Source organism: Xiphias gladius, chromosome 14 (assembly GCF_016859285.1).
Source record: "Xiphias gladius isolate SHS-SW01 ecotype Sanya breed wild chromosome 14, ASM1685928v1, whole genome shotgun sequence".
NCBI lineage: Eukaryota > Metazoa > Chordata > Actinopteri > Istiophoriformes > Xiphiidae > Xiphias > Xiphias gladius.
The window spans coordinates 26,220,306-26,247,510 of record NC_053413.1 but is presented as its reverse complement, the minus strand read 5'-3'; the positions used below and the strand labels follow the sequence as shown (position 1 = coordinate 26,247,510).

The 27,205-nt window shown below is 43.6% G+C and overlaps 1 protein-coding gene across 1 annotated transcript; it reads left to right on the top strand.

Annotated features, from left to right (window-relative positions):
* Positions 1-3,508: 3,508 nt before the first annotated feature.
* Positions 3,509-20,938, top strand: LOC120799000 (double-stranded RNA-specific editase B2-like). The gene is made up of 9 exons (XM_040143800.1): positions 3,509-3,659; positions 5,873-6,822; positions 11,275-11,392; positions 13,076-13,244; positions 14,062-14,225; positions 15,420-15,573; positions 17,062-17,243; positions 17,621-17,826; positions 19,943-20,938. Exons 1-9 carry the CDS (start codon positions 3,509-3,511, stop codon positions 20,108-20,110), a joined length of 2,262 nt encoding a protein of 753 aa, XP_039999734.1. The 3' UTR covers positions 20,111-20,938.
* The last annotated feature ends 6,267 nt before the right edge of the window (positions 20,939-27,205 follow it).

Below are 27,205 nucleotides of genomic sequence, written 5' to 3'. Positions count from 1 at the left end.
CTGCCTTCAGTACTGTTGTAGACATAAAGGTGGACGCATGGACCCTTCCAGACCATTGATGTCAGGGTACTTTTAAGAAACCGCTTGACAGATCATCTTACAGTATCATATCCAATGGGGTCTTTTTCCTACATCCCCCCAGGAGGACCCTCGATTTTATAGTCCTTTACGTTGTGGTTACTCACACCACAGGTTTTAATCAGCCTTTCTGCATGGCTGGAACATTGATCAGTCGACCAGCTCAACGGGGAGCTCACACTGAACGTAAACACCCAACACTCGGTCAGACTCCAGCAAAGGTCATTCAGACAAGATGACGGCATCCCTCAAGGTTGACAAAAAGAGTGAAAGGCGGTTTTAGTTGGTGCAATTCTATTATGAACAGAAACTAAGAAGTAAAAAGGAAAATATGTAGCTGCAAATGTTTGGGAGATTCAGACAGCACGGTCTGTTCTGCAGAGAAGTTCATATTTATGCCACAGCTCAGTTTCAAGACCACAGTTTTAGCCACAACATGTAAAATACTGTTCCAGTAATATTAAAAACAATCTCACTACAGTTTACAACAGGTCTTTTGACAGCAGCCACAAAGGAAATCCGAATCTGGAGCCACTAAAACTGCAGACAGCCGACCAAAATTTATGATCTGCCAGAAATCGATCTGATCGTCCGCGAGCCAGATTGTTAGCTGTTCAGGCAATTAATCAGGCGCCATCACCCCCTATAACTGAAAATCAAATAAGTGTGCTACACAATGCATAGCACTGTGGCACTGAATCCAACTATGCTAATTTAATTATACTACAAGAAAGTAATCAGAGCCAGTGGAGAAACTTTTAGCACTTGTACTGGCTCGGTTACCCCCGTCAGTCACATGAACCTCGCCCTAGACGTCTTAACAGTCTCTCCCCTGAAGCAGCGTGACTGTAATTATTTTTCCTCTGAAGAGGAAGGGCTCGTCTGTAGCTTTTGACAGGCAGCTTGAGATAGCAGGGAGAGCCAGACGTGGTCAGATGTTGGTGAGTCCCATTCATGGGGCTGCTTCCAGGGCCATAAATACAATCGAGCGCGCTCAGGTCATGTCCTTCTGGGAATTTGGGGCTTTAGCCACCTCAGCAGAGTTCGTTTCAACTAAGTATTTTTAAAACTAGAGCTGGCTGCATCCATCATGGCTGAATTTAAGTGTTTATTTTCAAATACCTGGAAAAGATTTGCGCCCACTTCATGTGATAATAACATCATGTGAAAAATCATAATTTATTCCTTAAACACTATTTATACTTCATATATACAAACTTTATTAGCGATATAAGGTCAATATAAGGTCTTTCTGGTGGACTTTGGTGTTTTTGACATAATGAGTTGACGGGGAGTGCGAGAACACACCACAAGCCAGACGTTCACACTGTCAAGCACTACTTTCCTCCATTTTTTTTTTCACTAATGCAAGACTGCCCTTGGATTTTCACATTTTTTTTAAAACCAAGAGACCCTCATGTACATACCTTTGTTGCACGAACCCATTTTGCAGATTTGCTTGTGATAGAGATCACAGGTGGATTAAGCAAACAATTTGTCATGTTGCAACCTGGGTAACCTCTACTTAAATCAAGTGAAAGGTTTAATGCTGCAATTCACAAATGGGTGTGAGTTAATGAAGTGCCACTTGAGAGAGAGGAGATAGAATGTGTTTGTGTGTCTACCGGTGAAGGGAAATCGAGTGAGAGGTGAATGAAAAAGTGAAAATGACAGAAAGTGTGGGAAGGTGCGAGAGCTCAGCCGATGTTACCCAAAGACAAACTCAGTTATTATCTTTTTCGTCCTAAAATAAATGGCCCCATTAGCTGTGATGATGCAGGTCATTAAAACACCTCCAACCTGCACCTGCCGCTGCCTTCAGAAGCTCCAGACTCACATCATTACATTCACATCCCATCTCACTGCTCTCACTCATATCAACCCACCACTTAATGGCATCACACGCCTAATATAACTGCAAGGTGCAAGGTTAATGCAGAACAGTTTAGTCTGCACTCTTCATTATTCTAATGACTTTTAGTTTGCATCGCGGTGCCCTCCAGAATCACCGGTTAGCAGGGGCACAAAAACGGGCAGCAAAAAGTATCCTCCAGGAAGTCGGAAAAATCTGAAAAATCGGTCATCGTTTCGGAAGTAAAACAACTTATTTAACACCAACACGTTTTGTGTTCAGTTTGAATGTGACTCGCAGCGAGATTCACTAGAATTCGACGAGTGGAGCAGTATCGGTTTATCTCAGTGTTGAGCACAACTCATTTCAAACGACTTATGTTTTGTATCGCTTTATGCTGCTTGTAATCTTGGTAATATTGAAATTTAAAATAATTGCTCCATTTCGGTTGCCTGAAGGTAAAATAAATTTAAAAAATTTTTTAACCCAAAATGCTACAAAATGTGTCTATGTTGGAAAACAACTGCAGCTAGTATACCAAGTAAATACAGATAATTATGGCCTTAACAATAAATAATGAAGTGTCCTAAAGTGGTGCGTTATTGTAATGTTGATTCATAGTATTTATACTTTCAGCAGGCAGGCGTTAATATTTTATAAACACTAGACATCAAATATAATTGCCACTGCAGCCCATATTTCTCCGTCTTTATGTCTGTATGCGGCGTGTACTCTGCCCTACATGCACTGCTAAACAAAAGCTGTTAAACGGTGGCAGGGCAGGCAGATAAATGTAAATGGGGATAAATGAGGTCAGTGGTCTAGGGGACCAACGGGGATCAGCAGACGATCAGTTGCAGTGTTTGAGCTCCGGATGTTTCCTGAGCCCAAATCCCAAAATCAAAAGACGTGGAAGACATAATAAGCTGTTGAGTCTGGAGCAGGGAGGAAAGGTCTGCACAGAAAAAAGGGGGAGTGTGAGTAGACTCGGCGTTTTTAACAGGATTTGAACGATAGGTAGCCAAAACATTTCCAAAGTAAAGGCCCTTTTAGTTCAGCATTCCTTCTTTTTGTTTCCCCCGACAGTGTTTTCTTGAGCTGGGGCAGAGGAATACATCCGTGTAGTAAAAAAAATACCCGTTCGATTTGGTTGACCCCCATATTAGTTTCCTCTAAGGCTCAGAGGGAAATTTTACACCAGACAAGGACCGTGGATTTTGTCGCGCTGACAAGGTATCGCTTCACGGCTACGGCGAGGATGATTGTTACAGTGACTGAATCCGCCTCCGACGTACATGTGGCATGTGAGTGCTGTATTTAGGCTAGACGTGGTTTTGGGTCTCAGTGACCACAGAAGTCACCTTTTTCCCTTTTTTCCTTTTTCCTGCGCGCACAGGAAAAGCCCATGGCGGCCGAAGACAAGTCAGCTTTCCCAGCTGAAAAGAACAGACTGATTTCATCCCTGTCGGCCCGATAATGGCCTGACCCAACGAATGAAAACAAAGCATCCACACAACAATTTGCTGCTTCATCTCGCGTAGTGTGTCATAGGCAAAGATGACATATTCTGTGTCCGAGATGCCTCATCAGGCCTCAGTGGAAAGACTAACATGTCAGAAATACTTTGCCTCCGTGATCCTTCATGGTTGCGTCGACCTTTTCTGGTCCCGGGACTCTGTCCCTTTCAGCCCGATCACCTTCTGTACAGTCGTGGAAGAGGTGAAGGGCTGTAAACTTGTCGCTTTGAGTCCAACATGTCTCCCTTCCACAGGGCAACGGTTCCAGGTGACGTGATCTCCTAATCTGTTTCAGTGACAGTCTGGAAAGACATAAATGTTTTGGCCTCTCAATGAGTCAATATCAGGCGAAATATTGACGGGGCTGATTTCCCAGTCTAGCTCTAGTTATTGTTTCTGGATTTTCCTGTGTACTTGTCCTGTTCAAACCAGCCCAAATTCTCTGGAGACCAGTGTTTCTGTTAAATCAAATGAAACACACGTTAGTCTCATAGTACATGTGAGTGTCTTCTGCAAACCCTCTAATCGGAACCTGTGAACTCATCGTAGCAGTTCTGACGAAGCAGCAGCAGCAGCAGCAGCAGCAGCAGATTCAGGGTAGTGATGGGAGGAGAGGGAGGACGTGGGTAAAGAGGAAAACCACCAGGAGGAACCGGGTTCTGTGCGACAAAATGCCATTATTGTCCGCGTATAAAAAGGTGGGATATTTTCTTATATACTTATCTGAAAAGCTGCAATCTCACCAAGAAACACTGGTTTTCACATAACCTTTGAACCAATCACCAAATCCGCTGAAATCAAATGAAAGACGACTGCGCCTGATTCAAAAACGGTGTGACCGGGTTAACAAGACAAAGCTTCTCATTCAGTTTAAGCCCCTCGACACTTCCTGTCTGAAAACCTTAGTGCTTATCACCGACACCTTTCAATTACCCCGGCTGGCCCTGAGCTGGCTTTTCTGTTTGTTTTCACTCCATTCGTTTGGTGGGAACTGTAATGGCCCTCCCAGCCTCGCGCATTAAGTTTGCACGATCGCCATAAATGTGTTTACCTCAATCCATTTCATTACTTTCATGGGTGGGAGTGAATATAAAACTATACAATATAAGCATTCAGACACATGACTGTAATTGGGCTCATTTCGGGGACACAAGAAGCAGAGAGATGAGTTGTTTTCAGTCCACGGTAGTGTACAGCTACATGTTAGTGAAATACTGTGTCTTTCCCTCTATGATACTATATGATGTTGCATCATGCTGTGGAGAAAATGCTCAATAATTTCATGCATTTATGATTCTGTTTTTCAGAACAAGGCAACGTGTTATCAACCCTCATCAGTCCCACGAGACACTGGGACACTGGAGCATCATCGGCTGAGGACGTAGACAATTCAAGTAAATCTTTTTCCTTCTTGCACCTTAAAAAAATGTTGGGTTTTTTTTTTTCTCTGCCAGTAAAACGGGAGATTTCCCCGCTCTGCTCTCAAGGACAGATTACCATGACCAGGACAGCACAGGCCAAGCAACCTACACACACCATGTATTATGTCACAGTTATCGATTATCTTTTTGTGTGCTTACATTTACCACATCTCATCTTTTTTAAGTCTTATGCTTTGCAACCCAGTCCGGGTGGACGAGCGATTTTCTTTTTGCAAAAACACCCATGTAGCATATCCATAGATCACATTTCCAGCCACACTAGCAGCATGTTGGGCTGTTGGTCCGTTGGTCGGTCGGTTCACCGTTTTGCTCCAGACTTACGTTTCTCTCGGCTATTGGATGGATTGCCGTGAAATTTCGTAGACAGTCGTGGTCCCCAGAGGACGAATCTTGCAGACTTTGGCGAGCCCCTGACTCGTCCTCTAGCGACACCACCAGGTCAAGGTTTTTACTAAGCCGGTGAAATATATCAGAATCTACTAGACGGATCAGCGAAACGTTTTGCACAGACGTCCATGTGTCCCAAATGATGTATCCTAAAGCAACCGCATCTCCTAGAATTACGCTAGTATACAACTAATTTCCCAAAAGCAAATACGTTTTGAGGGCAGAATAATGCCAACCAGATCGTGTTTTCTTTCAGCCACCAAGGAAATGTTGTCAGTTAATGTATTTGGCAAGTCGCAAATATGTTGATACTGAACGTGTGAGTGAAATTTTCACTGACCAAAAATCCACTAAAATCCACAAGATTTTCAAATACTATATCCACACTTGTGACTTCAGCGGCATCAAACTTTTTCATAGTTATGTTTAGGCACTGCAGTGGAAAGAGAAATACTTGGTACCAAAAGCAAGTAGGGTCGAGTTCGAGTTGAGCCGGTACCACGCGGTGGAAAATCGGTATCACATTGTTGGCCTACTCCCATATAAACAGAGTGTTACTTTTATCGTTTCCTGTCGTGATTTTCATCTGTCAACAGGTACAAGCAGTTTGGAGGTGAAAGAGAATCAGGATGATGAAATCCAGGTGGACTGCAACCTCCTACGAAAATATCATCCATCAACTTTTTGCACAACTTTCCCCAGACACAGACCAAGAGCCCTGAAGAGGAAGCAGCCGCTGCTGGATGGAAAAGACCGGCTGCTCTACCAAAGCCATTTGACTTGTAAAAGAGCAGCCTGGGCTGTCACTCAGAAGAACGCGCTGGTGCAGCTGAACGAGTTGCGACCCGGGCTGCGGTACGAGATTGTGTCCAAGACTGGTCCCCTGCACGCCCCAGTGTTTTCTGTGGGTGTGGAGGTAAACGGTCTCCGTTTTGAAGGTCGAGGACCGACCAAGAAGCAGGCTAAGATGAGGGCTGCAGAGCTGGCTCTCCGGTCGTTCATCCAGTTCCCGAACGCCTCCCAGGCTCACGCCGCTATGGGGAACTTCAACAGCACACCTATGGATTTTACAGCGGATAAACTGGACATCCCTGATGCATTGCTCAAAGAGTTTGAGCCTTCGCTGCGTGAAAACTGTGATCTCCTGTACTGCAACGCAGCGAAAAAGGAGGTGTTCTCCAGCATTTACAGCCACAAGCGACTTGTTCAACTCACACAGGACTTGGTCTCCTCAACTAATCCGAAAACACAAGCCCTCGGCAGCTCACTTTTAGAGCCCCTAAGCCCAGTGGCACTGCTCAACAAGCTGCGACCAGGACTCAGGTATATGTGCCTGGCAGAAAGAGTTCATGGCAGGCTGATGAGGAATTTTGTTATGGTGGTTAGGGCGGAGGGCAGGGTGTTTGAAGGGTGCGGTCACAGTAAAAGACTGGCAAAGGCGCGGGCAGCGGCCGCTGCCCTACAGTCTCTTTACAACATAAGTCTGGGACCAGAGAGGACGGTCATGGGCCTCCAGGACAGCAGAGCCAAAAATCAGCTACCTCAGGTGAGTGGGACTGCCTTCTGTTATCACCACACGGCATATTTGAATTTTTAAGATGTCTTTTGATTAACAAAAAAAAAGCACACTGCATTTGACATGAGCAGATTGATCGGGCGTAGCGGCTCCGGTTAGCTCTGGTCCATGTGTCCATGTTCCCTGCCTCTTGCATAAAACCTGAGCCACAACCCTCTGGCCCTTGAGGGGTAACTCCACGGACGATACACATCAAAGTCTGTATAAAGGGTCTTGAGGAGTACTGCTGCATACGTGAAATAGAAGTTGTATAAAGCTTTAGTGTCTCCAGACGTAGCTGGTAAATGGCCTCAAGTGAGGACATGAAATCGGTTCGGCCGGGGCCTTTCCCGTGCGGAGTCTGCATGTTCCCCCCGCGCCTGCGTGGGTTTCCCCCGGGTGCTCCGGCTTCCTCCCACGGTCCAAAGACATGCAGCTTGACCGGCGACTCTAGATTGCCCGTAGGTGTGAATGTAAGCGTGACTGGTTTTTTGCCTCTTGAGTCGGCCCTGTGATAGACCGGGGACCTGTCCGGGGCGTAACCCGCCTCTCGCCCACTGTGAGCTGGGACTGGCTCCAGCCCCCTGCGACCCTCTAAAGGATAGGCGGTATAGCTAATGGGTGAAACATCTCCAGATCTCATTTGCCCGGTAGTGTTTAAGCTTGTGAATCAAACTTCATCTTGTTGTTTAATCCATCTAAATATCTTTGGCTTGTCTGTAATGTTATTAACAAAACTGTACATAATAATGAATTGAATCTTTTTCTGTCTAATTTCACTTAATACTGCTTGTGACTCCGTTACAGTTTGCATAAGCGAAGTGGAGAAATCAAATACAGTTTTCCTGGAGGGTTAAAATAATTTAGTATATGAAGAAAAAAAAACATACACAGAAACACCTGAAAAATAAACATCATACTAGAACTTGGCTGATTTTTTTTCCGCATTAATTGTCATGTGACTCATTTGTAGACAAATGTCTGATCAGCACCTTCCAGGACGTGGGCAGAGGTGACCCCGAAATGTGACAAAAAGGAAATGTACTACAGATCTAGTGAATCAGTGAGCGTCCTTCACGTGTTTCCCTTCACTTGGAAACACCGCGAGTCACATGTCGGCTTCAAGCAGTGACACAACTAATTTGTCCCTCATCTCTTTAGCTTTCACCGGTCTCCTAAATGACCTGGATAAATGGGTCTGAGGTGTGCCGTATGCTACCAAATGGAGTGTGCCGCACATCAGCGTGACCATCATGTCCTGAGGCCAGAGAGCCGGATGGTGTCCTGTATGCTCGTCCGTGGCATCTAAACAACTTCATTATGTGTCTGAGCCTCCGAGACTTGCCCCCCGACGTCTTTTGCTGTCGTGCTTTATGAATACAAGAAGACCTGTCTCCCCAGAGCGGCTCCGAGGAGCTGAAGGGGGGGTGACTGAAACACGGCCAATGCAGAGCATCCGCCGTCATTCAAAGGTGCAGAGGAATATTAGCTAGATAAGACATGTAGGTACTTTATCAAGCCCCGGGGGGGTGATTCGACGAGGGGGTCCATAGACAGGAGGATGCAACAGTAACATTTTGGATGAGAAAGAGGATTTTGATGCTCGGAATTCGAACAAAAAGGTGATTTTACACTGCTGCGGGCTGATACACCAAAACTTAATAATTGAACAATTTGCAGAAGCTTCCCTCCTACTCTTTGTCTAGAATTTTTTTCGCAGCCCCCCCCAACTGATCATAACCCCCCCCCCCTTCAATATGAACTGTCTGTCAGGCGGCGTGACGCATTAATGAACATTATTACACCACATTAGGGACGAAGAGGAGTGGCAGCAGACCAAGGAGATTGAGGTGGAGCGGGAAGGCGGTGTGAAGAGCATAATAATCTGACAGATAATTGTTTAACACACTCATTACACACGACCTTGTGCCACAGTCATCCAGAAAACATTGAGCAGAGAGTTTCACTCAAAAAAAAAAATCAGCCGCATGTTCCTGCAAAATGAGTGCCACAAAAAAAAGTTGAGGCATTTAACAAAGATAGCTACAGACACTGACATCATGTCTGGGTAATAGCTCTAGAAGTCTGCGGTGGTTAATGAAATGAAGAGCTTCAGCACAATTAAAACTCTTATTTCATTTGTTGCAGTTTTTAAAGGCTTATTCAGATATATATGTATATATATGTATATAGAAAGAAGTCATTTGGCCTTTTCACCAAAATCCCATACCTGGAAAGGCTTGTTGAGAGAGGGAACAATAAAAGGCTAAAATAAAGACAAATGTGTCTGTCTGCTGCAGCGTTGCCAGATTTGACCGACTAAACAGTAACCCAACATCCGCCCAGTCGCCGTGAAAGTTGCCCGGTTTTTAATTCTCAGTCAGGGGAGGAGCTTTTCGTCCCTGCCGTGAGCTTAAATATCAGTACAATAAAAACGATTTAAACATTAAAAGTCTTTGACTATATCAACAGACGTAAACTTTTGCAGTGAACAGAGGTTTAGTGTTGCCACGGGCTCAGCGAGTTAAGCCGTGGGCTACAACTTGAGCAATGTCTTTTTAACCTGTATGTGTTTACTTTTTAGAAAAATGAAACGTGCCGAATTTGCCATAAACTGTTCCTGTTTGCACGTGTACCATTGGCTGTAACGACAACTCTCAATAATTGCTTTGATACTGAAGAAAAACTTAAAAACCTGATGATCCTCAGGCAAGTTCTGGAGTATTGAAGAGCTTTACATAACGTGTTATGTCAAGCGTAGGAACATTAACAATTATCAGTATTTTGTACATAGAGGAGAGTTTATGTAGGAAAATAGCTCTCTTTGCTTCCATTAACCTATTTCAAATATTGAGTTAAAACGGTCATGAATAAACCTTATGAACCATTTACATCTATTTTTGGTATAAATTGTTAAACACTATTTTAACATGTTAATTATCTTGGTTTTGTTTTATCATTTTTTGTTGTTGTTGTTTCTCATGATTGTTTCCATGAGAAGCACTTTATTAAGAAAAGTTCTTCTACAAGAAAAGTGTATTATTATATTTTATTACTTTAAATAATCAGCATGCAGGGGAGACAGCGAGCACTCGCAGATTTATTTTCTTTTTGCATTTTTTTTTTGCTGCTAAACTTAACCAGATGTAACACTTGGTTAACACACGATGAGGAAAGCAGAGCCCAGAACATTTGGAACAAAGGAGATTTTAATTAAGTTAAAAAAAAGAAAAGAAAAAATGAAGTGAAAGAAAAATGCAACAAGAAAATCTGCAAGAGCTCAGTCTGCTCTGCCAGTAGCAGTAGATTTATTCTAAAAGATTAATTATAAATGAAACAAGCAGAGTCTGTTTTTTCCTTTATTTTAAAATTAATTTAACAACAAAAAGGCATCATTTATTGAAATCCAGATTATAACAACTGCTAAGGCAGAAGTTATGCAATTACGCGATTGTGTGTGTGAGTTCAGAAATGTACCGACGAGGGCAGTGACCCAGATAGAGCAGGTTGAATTAAAGGTTGAAAATACAAACGGGGCAAAAGCAGGCCCGCAGGTCTGCGGTTACAGAAACAGGCGGCGAGCAGACCGGAACAGGGGACAGGGAACTGGGAACGGGTGAGAGCAGCTGGACCACTACGGCAGGTAGACTCCATACACGGTCTGACACCCGGGAGCGGGAACGTACACTGGGGCCTGATGAGCGACAGGTGTGACTTGAGTGGACAACGAGCAACAGGTGCACACGGACCCGCAGCGTAAAGAGACTGGCAGTGGTGGGAGACTCTATGATCCGGTGGACAGGTGGGGAGTGACAGGGACCACGAAGGTTCCAGGCCGAGTACCGGGGCTGAGACACAGCTCCCGCAGGCAATTAAGACACTTTAAAACCCTTAGCGACCCCAACCTGCTTCTTCCCTGGAGCCAGAATTGAGTCATAGCTGACCACAAAGACATGATACGCATTTTCTTTAGATACAGCGTGGCTTGCAGTCTCTGACGATATCACTATCCCACATATCCATAATGAATTAGCGTCCAGAACTTGCCTGAGAATCATCATGTCTTAAGTTTGCTTCAGCATCAGAGCAAATCCAGTGAGAGTTGTCTGTACATCCACGGGTACGTTGCAAACAGGAACGGCTAATGGTTAATTCTGCATATTTTTAAGGGTGTCATCCTGCCAAAATGTGTTCAAATGTGGACTAAAACCTGAGCTGAACTGACAGCTAATTATCTGAGAGTGTCAGGCTTTGAAAACCCCTGGTCTAAATAATCCCTACCTTAGTCAGAATAACAATAAATACATCTCATGATAAGCAATAACCGTGCAAAAAAAAGTCGAACAAGGGAGGAGAAAGGCAGGAAGAAAGAAACAAGAGTAGGCATAAAAAAAGAGGCCATGTTCATCACGCATCCTGTCTCTACCATCTCTTCTTCTGCAGTTCTTCGCAGAGTCGATCTTCCGCCTGGTGAGAGAGAAATACGCAGAGCTGACAGATAGTTGTTTCTCTACCCCGCACGCCCGTCACAAGGTCCTGGCAGGGATCGTAATGACCAGAGGTGAGTGGTGGAGACACGGCGGTCAAAACTCTGACAGGTTTGATCTGAAAAGAGGAGGTCCGGCACTCAGAGGAGGGCTGTGGGCTTCAGGTCCCTGTCGTGCCGAAAGGCGGACCGTCGCCTCGGCCTCAGGTCGCCTGCGCTCTGGAGCAGGTTTTCTCCGGGGACCTCTCTGTATTTGGCTGCATTCATCCTTCCCCTCAGGTCTGACCAGTCTCCCCGTCCCTGCTGCTGAGAACCCCCCCACCACCAGCACAGTGTGATGCTGCCTCCACCATGCTTCACCGTAGGGATGGCGTTAGCCAGGTCATGAGCAGAGCCTGGTGTTCGCCAGACACAGCGTCTGGAGTTCTGCCCAAAGGGTTCAGTTTTGTCTCATCAGACCAGAGAATATTTATCCTCATGCTCTTGGTTCTTGCTCATCGAGGCCCCTAATGCCTGGTTAGGAGACCTGGTGGTTCCAAACTTCTTCCATATCACAGTTATTTAGGCTGCTGTTCCCTCCTGGGATCACTCAAAGCTTTAGAAATGGCGTTAAACCCTTGTCTTGATCTGTGCATCGCCACGATTTTATCACGGAGGTCTACAGACAGTTCCTTGGACTTCATGTCTTGGTTTTTGTCCTGACATGCAGTGTGAATTGTGGGACCTTATATACACAGGTGTGTGCCTTTATAAACTACGTCCAATCAATTCAGTTTGCCACAGGTGGCCTCCAATCAAATCCTAGACACGTCTCGAGGATAACTCCGCACTCAGTGGGGCGCATGCCTCCGCCGAGGCCAAAAATTGACGAAAATGTCAAACAATGACTCGCATTGTTAAGGAAAGTGAAAAAAAATCCTGGATTTGCCTCTTTAACCGGATCCACACCAGAATCTAACGGGTTCCTCTCCGGCCCTGTGCCCCATCCCGCCACCAAGTTTGCTGACAAATAAACAATCAAACCAACAAATGAACAGACACGACTGAAAACAGAACCTTCTTGGCGGAGAACAGGATGCACCTGACCACGGCAAAGGACCTGAATACTTCTGTAAACGAGAGATTTCAGATTTCAGATTCACTTTATCTTGGGTTATTGAGAACAGACTTACGGGCAAAAATAGCAGTTTTATTCATTTTTGATTAAATCTACAACTAAAGACGTAACAACACATTTTTTTTCATGACGTCTGCAAAGTGAAGAAAGGCGGCAGCAGCCGATCTTCTGGATTATCCCTCCAAGAACGTGGATGAAACTGTGCATTTGTCAGAGCTCATCATTTAAAGCAGCCAGAAGAGAGGCATCTGAGGGAGGCAGTCGTCTCTACCGTCCCGTGAACCTTTGACGAGGCCAGAGGAGCCTGTTTTCGAGGCGCTGGAGTGATTGTTCAGTCATACACTTTTCATTAGTCCTTCTCAGCCTGTTAACGTTCCGGTGGCGACGGGACGCCGAGGCGGGGGCAAGTAAAGAGGAAATGTCTTGTTTTCTTGTTCCGAGAGTCAAAAGAGGCGTCCTGTTTGAGCCGCATCATGTCGAATGTCTTGTTCCATCAGGCGGTTGATCGTTTGCTCAATGAGTCACCGAAAATCTGAGCTGTGGTTCCCTCCTCTGTGTCTGTGACTCCAACTAGTCTTTCTTCCTCGTCCTTATCCTCCGTTTCTCTCTGTTCGTTTTTCTGCCTCCTCCTCTCCCTCCAGGGTTCGACCTGAGATCGGCCCAGGTTGTGTCTCTGGCCACGGGGACCAAGTGTCTGGACTTGGACGGTGAGAGCGACCGCGACGTGACGCTCAGCGACTGCCACGCTGAAGTCGTCAGCCGAAGGGCGCTGGTTCGATTCCTGTACGCTCAGCTGGAGCTGCTGTTCTGGTACAAACGACGACACATATGTTCTCCTTTGTCTCGCTGGGAAATTTGCCTTTGGAGTTGTTTCTTTAAGAGCGTTCATTTAAAGTACGAGGTTGGCAGTTTGCATTTACTAGTATAGTAAATGGTCCCCAAATGTAATGAAAAAAAAGGAAGGAAACCGACAATGTGTTGGTCCATCTCTAAGTACGTCCTGACTTCCCTACGCTGCAGCACTCAGCCCCTCCCCATTGGTTCTCCTAGGAGCAAGCAGTGCTTCGCTGGGGGACTATTTTCAGCTGCGGATTAATCCACATTCGGTTCTCTAGTGAACTGTACTACTGTATTTGTGTTTGGTCTTCACAGTTTTGAAGTGGGCGGGGCTCTGTTGGGCAAAAAATCCATGCACCAATCGTAACTTTGGACTATTAAATGATTATTAATTTATAACTAAGGCTGTTTTTCTAACTTTTAACTTTGTTTTGTTGCCTATTTAGTCACAAATATATAACGCCACAAAGAACCAAATATGTCTTCTTTATTATTTTAAAGGTCCCAATACCTCAAAATGACCACAGCGAACTTTAATCTGCAAGGGTCGACAAGCTTGTCAATAAATATACAAACTGACTGATTAATAAATAATTACTGAAAAAAACAGTTTCACCGCAGGGATCGACAGAATTTCATCTCACTTGCTATCAGTTTGTGCCGTCAGCTTTTTTTGTCAGAAGTTGGTTTTATTTCTTTCACCCTGTCTCTGTCTCATGTTGAAATGAATCTTATTTCTTATGTTTTGTATTTTTGTATTTTTTGTATGTATTTTTTTTCCCCTCTGAAGTAAGACGGCAGACAGTGAGGAGCAATCGATCTTCGTACCAAACAAAGGCGGCGGCGGCGGCGGCATCTTACGGCTGCGGGACGGCGTCCTCTTCCACATGTACGTCAGTTCATCACCGTGTGGAGACGCTCGGCTCAACTGCCCCTACGAGACCACAGCTGCATGTGAGACAAACCCGTTTAGACTATGGTGGTAACGATGATACTGACTCACTGTTTTGTGTTCTAGAGTCGTAAATATATCGAGAATTTGGATCTAGACCTGATGTAGATTCACATTTGCACCTTCACTTTTTTGTACTATTATTTACATGTACTCTTTTGTAGATTCAAACTGTAATATCTGTAACAATCTATTGTTTTGCCGGCTATTTATAATCTGTTCTTGGCTGCTGTTTAAACCAAGTGACCCAGAGGAGTTTCATGGAGATGACAAATTCTCAGCAGATAAATTGGAGCTCGATGCTGAAAAGGCTTAAACGACGTAAAACGATGTTTTGGTTTTGGATGAAAATGAACTTCTGCGTGAAGCCGACGTTTTGCAGCAAAGCGCGACAACGCGCAGCTAACAGCTACTGTTTTTCTACGCTGATAAAATTCTTAGACTTTGATGAGGCTAGACAGGCTTACGCAGCAGATCAATGCATAGGACTCAAACAAATGAATGCTATCATTAAACCAAGTAGTTCATTATATAGCCACAGTTCTTATTTGTTCAGAGTCTGCATCTGTCACACACCCAGTTGGCCCAAAAAAAACTCCTTAAATTATGAAGAACAACACTCAACTTTAAACTTTAGCAAAACCGAACCACTGAACTTGGCTCCAGGCACAATATGTACGAGAGGAAGGTAAGAACCACGTCCGTTAATCCCTCACAGAACTCTAAGTAAAAAAATAAAAACCCAAACCCGTCAAAGAAAAATCATCCTCCCAACAGGCGGTAACTGATCTCACCTGACTGGCTGCTCCTTAACGAGCTAGTCGTTATTTCCGTAACTCTAAACCTACAACAACCCGTGTCGCTGTGTTGACCTCATCCACGTTCGTCGCCATGTTTGTGGACGTTTCCGGTCTCTACTTCTGTCCCCTTTCCTAACCCCGCCTTGCAAGGCCTCTGGCTGGCCTCTAACCGGGGAAACAGCTGTCCATCAGCACAACACCAGACCCGTGTGAGTCGATGAAAAGAGTCAGAAACACGGAGGGCGATTCAGTGGAATCAGGCTGGAAAATGACAAGCCCGGGAAGTACACGAGAGTAAAGTACTTTTCACGCTCGGACCCCTTTAAATGTCTTGCTCTACGGAACTCCAGCAGTTACTCAGTAGTGCGGTGCCTAATCTGATTCCTCCTCCGTCAGATCCCGGCAGGAGGTTTCGCTGTCACCTCAGGGTGAAGGTGAACGGAGGCGAGGGGACGCTGCCTGTCACGGCACAGAGGGCCAAGTGGAGATGGGACAGCGTGTCGCCGGGTAAACCTCTCGTCACCATGTCCTGCACTGACAAAATGGCAAAGTGAGTCCGACTGCTGAACAGCGTTCTTATAGTCAGTCCGGGGATCTGTGTCCTGATTATTAATTAACATGTTTTTTAGTTATTCCCCTTGAAAAAGGCACAAATATAGTTGAACTTGAACTTTCATGCATTTCGGTTGATGGTGGAATAAAATGGGCTTGTAATGGAACATGAATGTGAGGCCCTTTTATATTTTAAAATCTGTTTTTTAATGATAAATATATTTCTTGGAGGATAATTCTGGTTTATTACAACTTCTTAATTTTGTGGCCATCATTTTGATCCGTTACGATAATACTGTACGCACCAAGCTAGCCAGGCTTACGTCGCATAGAGAAAATGAAGACAAACAGTAAAATTATTAACCAAACTGTAAACTGTAAACATCCACCTCAGGTGACAGATCGACCTACTGCATAAACCAACTATACTACCTGTAGTTTTCTTCTGTAATGAGGTATTTTTAGTCAATATTTTAGCTACACTCACGTTAAGTTTTGCCTCCAAATAAGGTGGTTTACGAGCCAAACAAGCCAACGAGTGATCCGGATAAACTGTTGGTTTGTTTACAACTTGTTCGTGTTTCTTGCCCCATCAGACTATTTCTAAGTGATGTCGAAGTGTTCCCTCTGCAATTAACTATAATTTTTAATCAATAAATCAAAGAAAAAGTGTGAAAACAAATCCCAAGTTGGAATAAACTGTAGCTATCCTTTAGTTCACGTTAACGTTTCTTCATAGCTCTGCTCACACTGCAGCTAAATTTTTTTCCCTCACCTGTGACAACTGTCTGCCGTTTTCTAGTCAGTCTGAAAATACACAAAAACTGCGTGGAGTCGACATGTCTTTGTGTTGGGAAACACCTCAAGTCGAACAGAGACGTAGCTGTGTGCACGTCCGGTCGCCTGTTTGGGGCGACTGCAGGACGACAGTCTCCAAGAAGGAACACTAGAGTAAGCAGTAGAGAAGCAGAGGCCACACACTGGGTTCTAGCTCACAAACATTTTTTTTTTTCCCCATTACACTGAAATGCCTCAAGTCGAAAACAACGAGCAGGAGAAGCGGATTTTGTTAAGTCATTTTGGTGCCAAATATGGTTTATTACCTTGCATAGATATGAACTCCGATCTACCAAAAAAACCAAAGCGGGCGCCGTTAACAGCTGCCTCAGGGTTGTGCTATTATCGTCGGCCTCTTTGAACTGCTGATGAACCAACTAATAAACCCCGCCTCTCTTCTTCCTTTCCACCTCCTTTTTAAGCGGCTGTAAAGTATAAAAAAAAGAAAATCTCATCCCTCATCCAGTTGGTCTGTCTCAGGGAGACTGCAGCTGCCGTTGGTGTTCTGTTCACCCACTGCAGACAGCAGGGTAACAGCTCGCTGGGGTCAAACTTCGATTGTCCCCGAGTGAAAATCTTCACAGCTGAAAAGACGTCAAACTGCCGCCATAACTCTGCTCGGTTTTCTAAATATTGTTTTTCCCGACAGGTGGAGCGTCGTGGGTCTCCAGGGGGCGCTCCTGTCCCACCTGGTGGAGCCGGTTTACCTGCACAGCCTGACGGTGGGGACGCTGAGCCACACGGGTCACCTGGGCAGAGCCTTGACACGCCGCCTCGCACCCGTCAAGCACCTGCCCTTCCCCTACCGACGACAGCAGCTGCTGCTCAGCTGTAGGTCCAAGTGGAGTCTCAAACCGCCTGATTTACACGCTTGTCCGGTATCAATCCTCCGCGGTGATCCAGTTAAGGGCAATTTGTACATGTGCTGCTCGGAACGCTCAGAGTCCGCAGGGTCTTCCCTGTTGCGCAGGAAACGATGCGTTTCTGGTTCATCTGAGAGAAGCAGAAGAACTGGGCAGTTTGTCAGAGCAGCGATCGAAACTCAAACCAAAGCAACCAAAACTAACCAAAAAGATAAACATTTAATACGTTTAAAACAATGTGATCATTGCAGGTTACCAATTTCAGATTTGTGAGAACACACTATGCGAGAATGCCAGTCTAACGGTTCTGAAGCCTTCCCCGCGGTTTTCCCTCTGTCCACGCAGGTCTGAGCAGCAGCGAGGTCCGGCCGGCTGGGAAGGCCCCAAACGTCAGCGTGAACTGGAGCTGCGGCGACGGAGGCCTGGAGGAGATCAGCACCTCCACGGGGAGGAGGAAGGACTCTGGGGCGCCATCCCAGCTCTGCAGGAGCTCCCTGTTTGCCCGCTGGCGGAGGCTGCAGCATCAGGTGGGTCAGAGACCCTCAGGGAAGGTATAACACCGAACCTAGAGCTGCTTCGTGTCACTGTTTCCGGTGGTTTGGTTGTGGGATCACAGACCTGGACGTTATGATTGCCCCATTAGAAAACTTAAAGCACAACACAAATCAGTAAAGTCATAGGATTCTTTAAAAAAACAAAAAAACGGTTCTTCACGCGGAGACGTGCTCATAGCATCACTTCAAGGCAACTGAGTTTTCCCTTCACTTGTTTAACATTTCGTTCTCTTTTCTGTATTTTCTCTTTCGGATTTCTATGTACAATTTTGGTTTTCAGTCTTAAAAAAACAGGGTGGAAGCCTCATGAAGAATGTAAAGCATCAGCTTTCGGGGTTAACTTAATTTTAATCTCACATGACAGTGACATTACTTAAAAAAAAATAGAACATACCAATAAAAGATGAACAAATAAGTTGAGACGCCGGCTGTGGTCCACTAACTAATTCATTAGCACATGGAAGCAACCCCAGTTTCTTTAAAGACGGCATTGTCTTTGAGCTTGAGCCACATTTTAATGATGTTTTTAAAAGCAAGCTTTTATTTCCACTGTGAAATTAAAATATGTATGCTGAGAGTCTGGTGCCCGGCCAACCAGCCTCGGGTTTAAAATTTGATGCCAGCAGACAGAGTCGTAATTATTTACAGAAGCAACTGGAATCATTGTAGGAGAAGCCGCTCTTTATATCACATGGAAGAGGAGACACAAAGGTTTGTGAGTTTAAAAGGTTTGTGCACAGGGGGAGACAACGACAGAGCTACAAAGACTGAACGGGGGACAGAGAGACAATGAAACAGACAATGGCACAGTAATTTAGAGAATCAGTGATTTGAAGAGGTGTTAAATGATGTGAAGGGGAACATGAAAGGAGGACTACAGATCGGAGACAAAGACGGAAATAAAGGCAGGGAGAAAAGAATGGAACTCAAATCTCCTTAAGGTGAAAAACATCCCTGGGTCCGCTTTGTTCAAAGCTTTGTCTTGGATTTACCACTCACTGATGGGTTTCTCAGATACTGGAGCCAGAAAGTCCAAGTCTGGGTGAGAAAAGGTAAAGCCTGAGTAGAGCTGAAGAGGGACTAAATAGGCAACTTCCACCACAGCTGAACCTGATTGTTCTAACTGGCTGAGACGTATGTCAAATCAGGCAGGCCCATGTTAAAACATACCCCTCTTTTAAGCAGCTTTTATAAAATATCTAAGAGGAGTGTCTGGCAGTGATGAACTTGGAGAGGATTATCAGCTGAATCTTTAGCTCCCCTCGGCTTTACAGAGCTTTATCGTGAGTCTCAGCTCAGCGTTTATCTGTCCGGACCCCGACTTTATTGTTCTGGTTTACTACCTGCTCAGCAGCAAACATTAGACAGATGCAGTCAGAGACCAGCTGGTGAACATAGTGGAGCATTGAGCAGCTGAAGAGCCAGATATTTCCCGCATGGGGCTGGTGGAGGCCAAAACAGAGCTAAAAGAGAGGGAATTTTGGACTTAGTTTTGCTGGGTGGCCAGAAATATGACTCCAAGTGAATGATAAATGTTGCTTTGTAACTGCTGGATGTATAAACAAGTTATTGTTTGTTGAACATATCAACTTCAAAGGTGCTCCCCCTCCCCAGGCAAACACATTAGCAAACACAGGCATGACCGATGACATTATCTACGATTTAGATGTCAGCTCCAGGTCTCTGCCGCTGAATTACCCCCATAGCTTACAGGGAAATGTGAGTGGAGCGGAGCCATCATTAATGTTATTAGTTACACCTGGGCTGTACCTGCATTGACAGTTCAAAATGTCTATGCTGCGTAGAATAAACCTTTTGCATGGGACAGGTGTCATTCTGAGGAGGCTGAGCAGTAAGCTACAACATATGATTGACAAGTGAAATCTTTAGCTGAGAACTCAACATGAACCCTTCCAAAACCCAACCGGATGACTGTGCCACTCGCTGGACTGTCACTGGTCTTTGTGTCAGCATTTCAAATAGTAAGAAGAGGTGGATGTTGTCATAACAGTGTAAAATGTGTCCCTTAATTATCCACAAATCTCAATCCATTTGTGTGCATTCTGCTTATCTCGTTATGACCGAAAATCATGTTTCTGTCTTTCTTTCTCAGTTGAATGCTCAGATATCGGCCACAACGGGGACATATTGCGCTTCCAAAATGACTGCCGGACGCTACCAGAGGGCGTTGCAGCAGTTCACTGGCGCTCTGCAGGCTGGCGGTCTGGGAACGTGGCTCAGAAAACCTCCAGAGCTGGGTCACTTAAACATCAGTGTGTGAAAAACCTGTGTTAAAGACTGAATATGGAGGGTTAGAGTGAAGTTCATGTATGATTTTCTTTGGGAGCATGTGGATGAGGTACAAAGAATGTGATGCTAGATAGAGAAGATACTACATTATTATCCTATAAAGGATATGATTCACTGTGTAAAATGGCTTGATTGATGAGAGGTGGAACGATTGACAAGTACATAATTCTTTATTATGCAAATGAGCACAAAGCACACACAAAAGTAAATCAAATTTAGGCAAAAACTGGAGTAGACTTCTTGGTTTGTAACGGTAGCTTAAGTAGCCTAAAAGCTGCTAACTTCAGCTCTGGAAGCTACCGCTAGCTTGTCTGGCTAGCTTAAACCTTAACAACCAACTCGCTGTAATCACTTAGCTAGCCACCTAGCTCACTGGAGTAACACTGAAGATATTTTCTGTAAGTTTAGCCAAGCAATATACAGTTTTTTGAGTAAAATTCAGCTTGAAAACTTGCAAAGGAACAACTGCACGGTTACTGCTGGACGTGTAAATGTGGGTTAAACACTGATTCAACCTAATGCCAACCTCGAAATTACGCATCTGATATCGGGGACTGCTACGGCTACGATAGCTACTGTATATCTCTGAAGAACTACAGCGAAGCTCAACAAAATGGTGGCACAACGGCAGCAAACATTCACATTAGATCCCAAATACAATCGATTCAGTTAATTTAAAGGGGAGCTATACACTGTATCTGGTTTCATTGTTGATAAGCCCCCTAGAAATATGTAACGCTTGTTTAAAAAAAATTTTTGAAAAAGCTAAAAAAGTGCCATTTCAAACAATCTGGTGTGACTACGAGGGTAACAAGTGGGGTAACAATCATCCAACGTCAGTATAAAAAAGGAGATTTCCCAGCTCTTTTGTTTTTACAAACGCGGCATGAATGCTGCATAATCCCCCAGCAAACAGACACTGGAAGATACTCAGGGTTTGTAGTCATTGATGTGAATGAAGGGTCAAGGGTCGTTTTTGCGAGGGTCATTTATGGATAGAGTTGGTTACCCGACGACAGCTCAGACGGACATCCCAGTTTATCTCCCCTGAACAAGTTTGTATTTACATACGTGTGAGGACCCTTCATTGACATAACGCGAAGGCCCTAACTCTTAAACCCCAGTCTTAACCCTCTATTGGCCCTCTGTGAGACGTGAGAACGGGCCAGAATGTCCTTTGGTCCCTTCAAACGCCACAGTACAGTAGCACACAAACAAACAGAACTCGTTTTTTGTCACATACGAGGACATTGCACTCACTTTAACTTCCTTAATGACTTGTCCTAACCTGAACCATAACCCCTAAACGCCTGACCCCAACCCATACTCTAAACTTAACCAAAAACCCAGCCTTACCCCTAAAGTCGAATGGTTTACCTTGAGGGGACCAGCTTTTTGTCCCCGAATGGGAGCCGAGTCTCCACAATGTGACTCTGTGAGTAGATTTATCTCCCCTATAATGTGATTAATACAAGTACCAACAGACCTGATGACTGCATAGCAAAACATTTCTAAGGTAACATCAGCTTCTGGTTTCCTTCACTAATGAACTAAAAAGTCACTTTTTTTATATTTTATTCTTAGTTTCTTGTGTTTGTTCTCTTTTCTCTTAGAAAATGTGCGTTCTGTTTTTTCACTGATGTATATTTGATGTAACTGTATTGCTCACCTGTTCAGTTACGTTGTGTGTGTTAAGTTCTTTCCACCCAAATGCATTTTGACCACTGGCGTAAAATGCCAGCGCACATGGGGCTCGGGAGTGTGAAGAAACGCCGCCACCTAGAGGAAGATTGTGTGCATTACAAGATGTGGAGTTGACGTTTGTCGTCTTGAGTTTTCCTTTTATTTCTTTAAAGGATGAATTTAATTACAAGTATCCCAAAGGCTTTTGTTTTAGCATCTGTGTTCTATTTCCGTAGCCTCTGTCTCCTGGTGTTTATTTCTAAAAAGGTTTTTCTGAGGGAAGGGATGTTCAGGAGTATTTCTACTGAACGCCACTGGTGTTAAATGCTATGTAAACTTTTATTATTAGGTATGCAGACTGTATGTAGTTTATATTGGTCATGACTATTTTTATCACTGCAAATAAATTAACTTATTTGTGTTAGTTTTTGTGTTTGTGTATCCTGTTGGACGTCAGACTCTGGGGTGAAATCTGCACATCGGGTTCATGAAAACGGTCGCCTCCAGCAGCACTTGACACCTGTTGAGTCTGTTGTCTGGTCACTGTTAAATGTCCCAAAATACTCCTACTTGTAGAAGACTAGAACATCAGAAGATTTAACTCTAGACGTCACACACACACACACACACACACACACACACACACACACACAAACACACACCCAAAAACCATTCAACTAGGAAACGTTCAAACAGCACAAATGGTTTATTTTGATTTCACAAGCAGATGCTTGTTCCTCAGTACACAGCTATAATCCACAAAACCGTGGTCAAGTCGATCCAACAGGTTTTCATCTTTTTTTTTCTTTTTTTGTTGTTGTTTTTTTTTTACATTTCTGAGAACTGAGCTGTGGCCTTTGTCGTTCTACATCAACCACTTCGATCACACTGACACCATTAACACCATTAACACCAAGGAGCCACAGTTTCACAAGGCTTCAAGACGGCAGATCTGAGATGGCCGACGCTTCGTGATCGTGTGATCTGGTTTCTATTGCGACAGAGTGTGAAAAGTGTGACAGAACATTCAGTTAAAACTGGTGAATTATGAATGCGATAACAGAGTGGCTCAGTGTTGGTAGAAAATGCAGTTGAGTGCAGTGAAAACTTGCTCCAACTGCAAGCAAGAAAACAATACTGGATGAAATACAGATCAAACATTCACGCACACACGCACACACACACACACACACAAAAAAACAGCTTTCAATTTTCTTCACGCAAACAAAATGCTTTGTCATTTAAACCAAGGATGACTCCTTTCGCAGAACGGGTTTAGGGGGACGCACATCGATGGTCTCCTCCCCACATTTCTGCTAAAATTGTTTTAAAATTTGCTCACTGCATCTAGAGTGTTGAATTTCTCTTTAAAAAATTAAAAAAAAAAAAAAAAAGTGAAGCCAAAGCCCATTTAAGGACATTTGGCAGGTAGCCAGAACAAAAAGTTGTTCCTACAGTGAAAAATATATCAGAATTCACAGCTTAAAAACTAATATGAATAAAAACTACTCTCAAAAAAGGTTTTTTTTTTGTTTGTTTTTTTAACATAATGTACAATACTTTGAAACAGTTTTTGGGAAAGTCTCGTGTGCAGCTGAAAGGTGATCATTTCTATCTGCACGGTGAATAAATCAGCCCAATGCAAAACTTCTAGTTTGGCTCCACCAAGAAACAAAGACGTTACATTCATTGCATTCACCATCCCTGGTATAAATGACCTTTGCAGATAAACAGACATCAAATCGATCATCAAGCAATAAAATGGATTTACACAAAATAAAAAATGAAACGCAGGATCATGTCATCAAGGCTAAGGAGTTGAAATACACTGTAAAGCCAAATTGGCTGCTGTTTTTCATGTATTACAATTTAGATGATACAAATGTTATGGGTTTGAAGTAAGAGGTGGTTAACACTTTACATTTGCCTTTTGAGAAGTACTGTCATGACTTTAGTTTGTTGAAAATTCAGACTCATTTGGTCTTAAATCTCATTACTGTGTTTTTACACCTGCCAAAAATTTAAATTTATCAACAAACATGGAATTTCCAAGGCTTTCCTATTGTTAGAAATACATTCCAATAGGCTTACAAAAGGCAGCCGTTAAGTGTTATGAATGAATGAAACTGTTTTTGTTTTTTTTTACCCGCTGAACAGATAAGTGATGGTCACGTCAACGTACTTGTTTGGGTGAACTGTTTTGTTACAAACCAGCAAAAAACGCTCCACAAATCTAAAGCTAGACTTACAAAGAAAGTTTTAAAGCTTTAAAACGAACTGTGCTTGTTCATCCTGTTACTGCTGTAACTAATTAGCCCTGTCGAAGACACACGCCGAGTACATTAAAGTGCAACAGCAACACAACGGCTGTACTGCAGTCGAAACTTGAACTGCCCGTTAGTACGTTAAACACATTTTTAGACATCGATTTGTATCACCAGGCAGACACACACACACACACACACACAAACACACAGACTTTGTTCTGGTAACGTAGTGAAATGATCTCAAACACACGCGCACACACACACACACACACACATCATTATAGCCTCTCCCAGTCACTTGAATGCAGCTTTGGCTGAGTGTTTTTGTGGCGGTGGGAAAGCAAAAGCAGGTGAAAGCGAACGCATCACGACACACCTCCGAGATCCGACTTGTTTTAAAGTACCGTAACAAATGTGACGCTGACCCGATCCCAGTGTTTCAACACTAATGACCAAAGGGCACTGAGATAAACTAGAAAAAGAAGAAAAAAAGTTTTTTGTTTATTGTTTTAACAATCATGCCAAGCATTGGTACAACAGCAGGGCTGGGCATCAGAGGACATGTTGTATCAAATATTACGCCAGTTTGGAATTAATCCCTTATGGTTGACTGAAATCAGGCTTAATTACATGATGAAGTGAGTTATTTTTGTGCAACAAGTATAAAACAATCTGCTTCCCTCCACTGAACACAGCAGAGCCACTCTATTCTCTACACATCTGCCAAAAGAAAATCACTCTGTAATACCTTCTCGTACTTTAGAAGAACTCTACCGACTCGGTGAGAGTTTGGTCCAGTGGTCACTTAAGACAACGAGTTTCCTCTATGTAGACTTATCAGTGTACATGTTAATAGACGCAGTATGTTAAAGCCGCTAATTTGTAGAATTTTCATGTTTTTCTTCAAAGGGATTTTGTGCCGTAAGTTTTATGCTTTGAGTACGAACGAGACAATCTACTTGAAAACCGCTCAAAATTAGCAGTTATAGGTTGGAACGTGATGATAAGAAAGGGAGCCAAGAGATAAATGGTCTCTGAAGAAAAAAAAAGAAAAAGCCATCTTTTCATCATCATTCATGCCCTTGAGGGGAAAAAAAAGCTCTCCACTTATTCTCACTTACCGTGTAAACAAACATTTCACTTAAAACGCAGAATTCTCCTGTCATTGAAAGTGCACCATTATATAAAATTTAATGTCTGTTCTACAAGTCCTTAAAATGTACAAGCAACAGCTGCAAGTTCTCATTTCATACCCTGTTAGAATTACTCTTGACTCCCGTTATAATCGAGCTGCTTTGTGCTGATGGCTTAACATCTGAGACACGCAGACGATTAAGGTGCCATTGCTCTCGTTATAAACTCTTTCTTTATTCTTCTTTGTTTTACTGTTATGCAACTGTGACATTAGCAGTTGCAACAACCAGCTAAATGTTTATGGTTATTTATTTATTCTTTAGCCAATAACTGCATTAAAACAAATAGCAAATGAAGTTTTGCTTTTCTTATCCACCCGCTTGTTGCCTTGATCGTATACTCTGTTTATCTTGCATCATTCAGACCAGTCAAGGAGGCGACTGAATAATTTTAACGTCAACCAACAAGGGATTTCCGACCCTGGTCCTAATATTGATAAGCGCTACTTGCTTACTACATACTGTAAAAAGTTGTAGCAACCTCGAGGCTTGTGTTTGACTCATTAGCAACACTCGGTACAGCAAACTGCATCCCGATGCTTTCTGGACCACCAGAAAATACCACTCGATGAAGCGGGGACTTTTTTCAGACCAGGAACTTTGGCCCGGGAAATCAATTTGGACAAATTGCAGGTGAAGTTTTTGAATTCCTGAAAAGGTTCCTTGGTTCCTGGAAAAATTCCTGCAGTTGAGAAAGGCTGCTAGAGTCTATTAAGCCAGTCAAAGTTAAAACAATACCAAAGAAATGGGAAAGAAAGCTCTATTATTTCTCTTTACCCAGTCCTGCCTAACAACCCTTCGAACGGGCGTTTTTCTCAGAGACTAACCGACTTCAACAGCGCACATACAGAGCGGTTACAGAAACACTGAAATCACCTTCCACGTGAAACTTAGATGGCACAATGCAGAGCGCCACACGTCTACACATTCATCAGCCTCCGAACAATGAACTGTCGGGGCAGGGAGCTGACTTTTTTTTCTTTTTTATCTAGTAGACCGACACGTGAGAGATCGTTCGCGAGAGAACTGACCACTGGGGCCCACGTTGAAGAAGAAAAAAAACAAAAAAAAAACAACAAGCCTGGAACACGAAGGCCTGCACAAAAGGAGAGGGCGCCCACACATGTGACCAACGTATCTACGCTGAAGAGAGACCACAACAGTGGCACCGGAGAGAAGCCATGCCGGAGTGACTTCAAATTCATTAGCTCGGCGCTTCACTTGCTCATCCGCAGCGGAGAAAAACGTTGACACTGGCCGGCGAACAGGAGTTTCAGTCATTTGACGATATACTAGCCCGGACACCGGACCGCCACACTGTGTATTATGATCCCTGGTGGTTATCAGACAGGATCTAAGCATTTACACACTTAACATGTTCCGGTTTATTCCTTTAAATTAATTTCAAATTGTGTAAAATCAAAAGCAGCAAAGGATTTCTTCATCACTCACCACCTGGAGTTCTGCTCAGCAGCGGTGCACTCAGTGCTGCCACTGGTGGCTGGAAGGTACATTACAACGACATTAATTATTAAAACAATAATCCTATTTAAATATTGGTGTAGCAGCTGATTCATTTTCTCGCTTTTTAAGTTAGCTACCTTTGTCTCAGATGCATGGAAAACAAGTCAAGATGAACTTGAGTCGTCTAAAAGCATATGTAGTTGTCGTAGTTGAAATTAATTGTAACTGATGAATGTTGCTGTGGACAAGAATGTCTGAAAATTTCTTGTAGTTTGTTTTTTGATGCACTGTTTAAGAATTATGCGCTGCATAATGGGTCTGGTTGACGTTTACAGTGTGGAAAAAAACCTAATAATCATCATGTACAGCTTAACTTAAATGGAACTCCCCATGTTTTTAGTTACTTTATACCCACCAGGCATGTTTCCTTCTATCTTTTTATTTGAAACAATCTTTCCA

Excerpts from the sequence above, each read along its gene's own strand:
- LOC120799000 (XM_040143800.1), top strand. The coding sequence starts at position 3,509 with ATGCCTCATCAGGCCTCAGTGGAAAGACTAACATGTCAGAAATACTTT. Across the intron at positions 13,245-14,061 it reads CAGCTGGAGCTGCTGTTCTG|TAAGACGGCAGACAGTGAGG; the intron begins GTACAAACGACG and ends TCCCCTCTGAAG. Across the intron at positions 14,226-15,419 it reads CTACGAGACCACAGCTGCAT|ATCCCGGCAGGAGGTTTCGC; the intron begins GTGAGACAAACC and ends CTCCTCCGTCAG.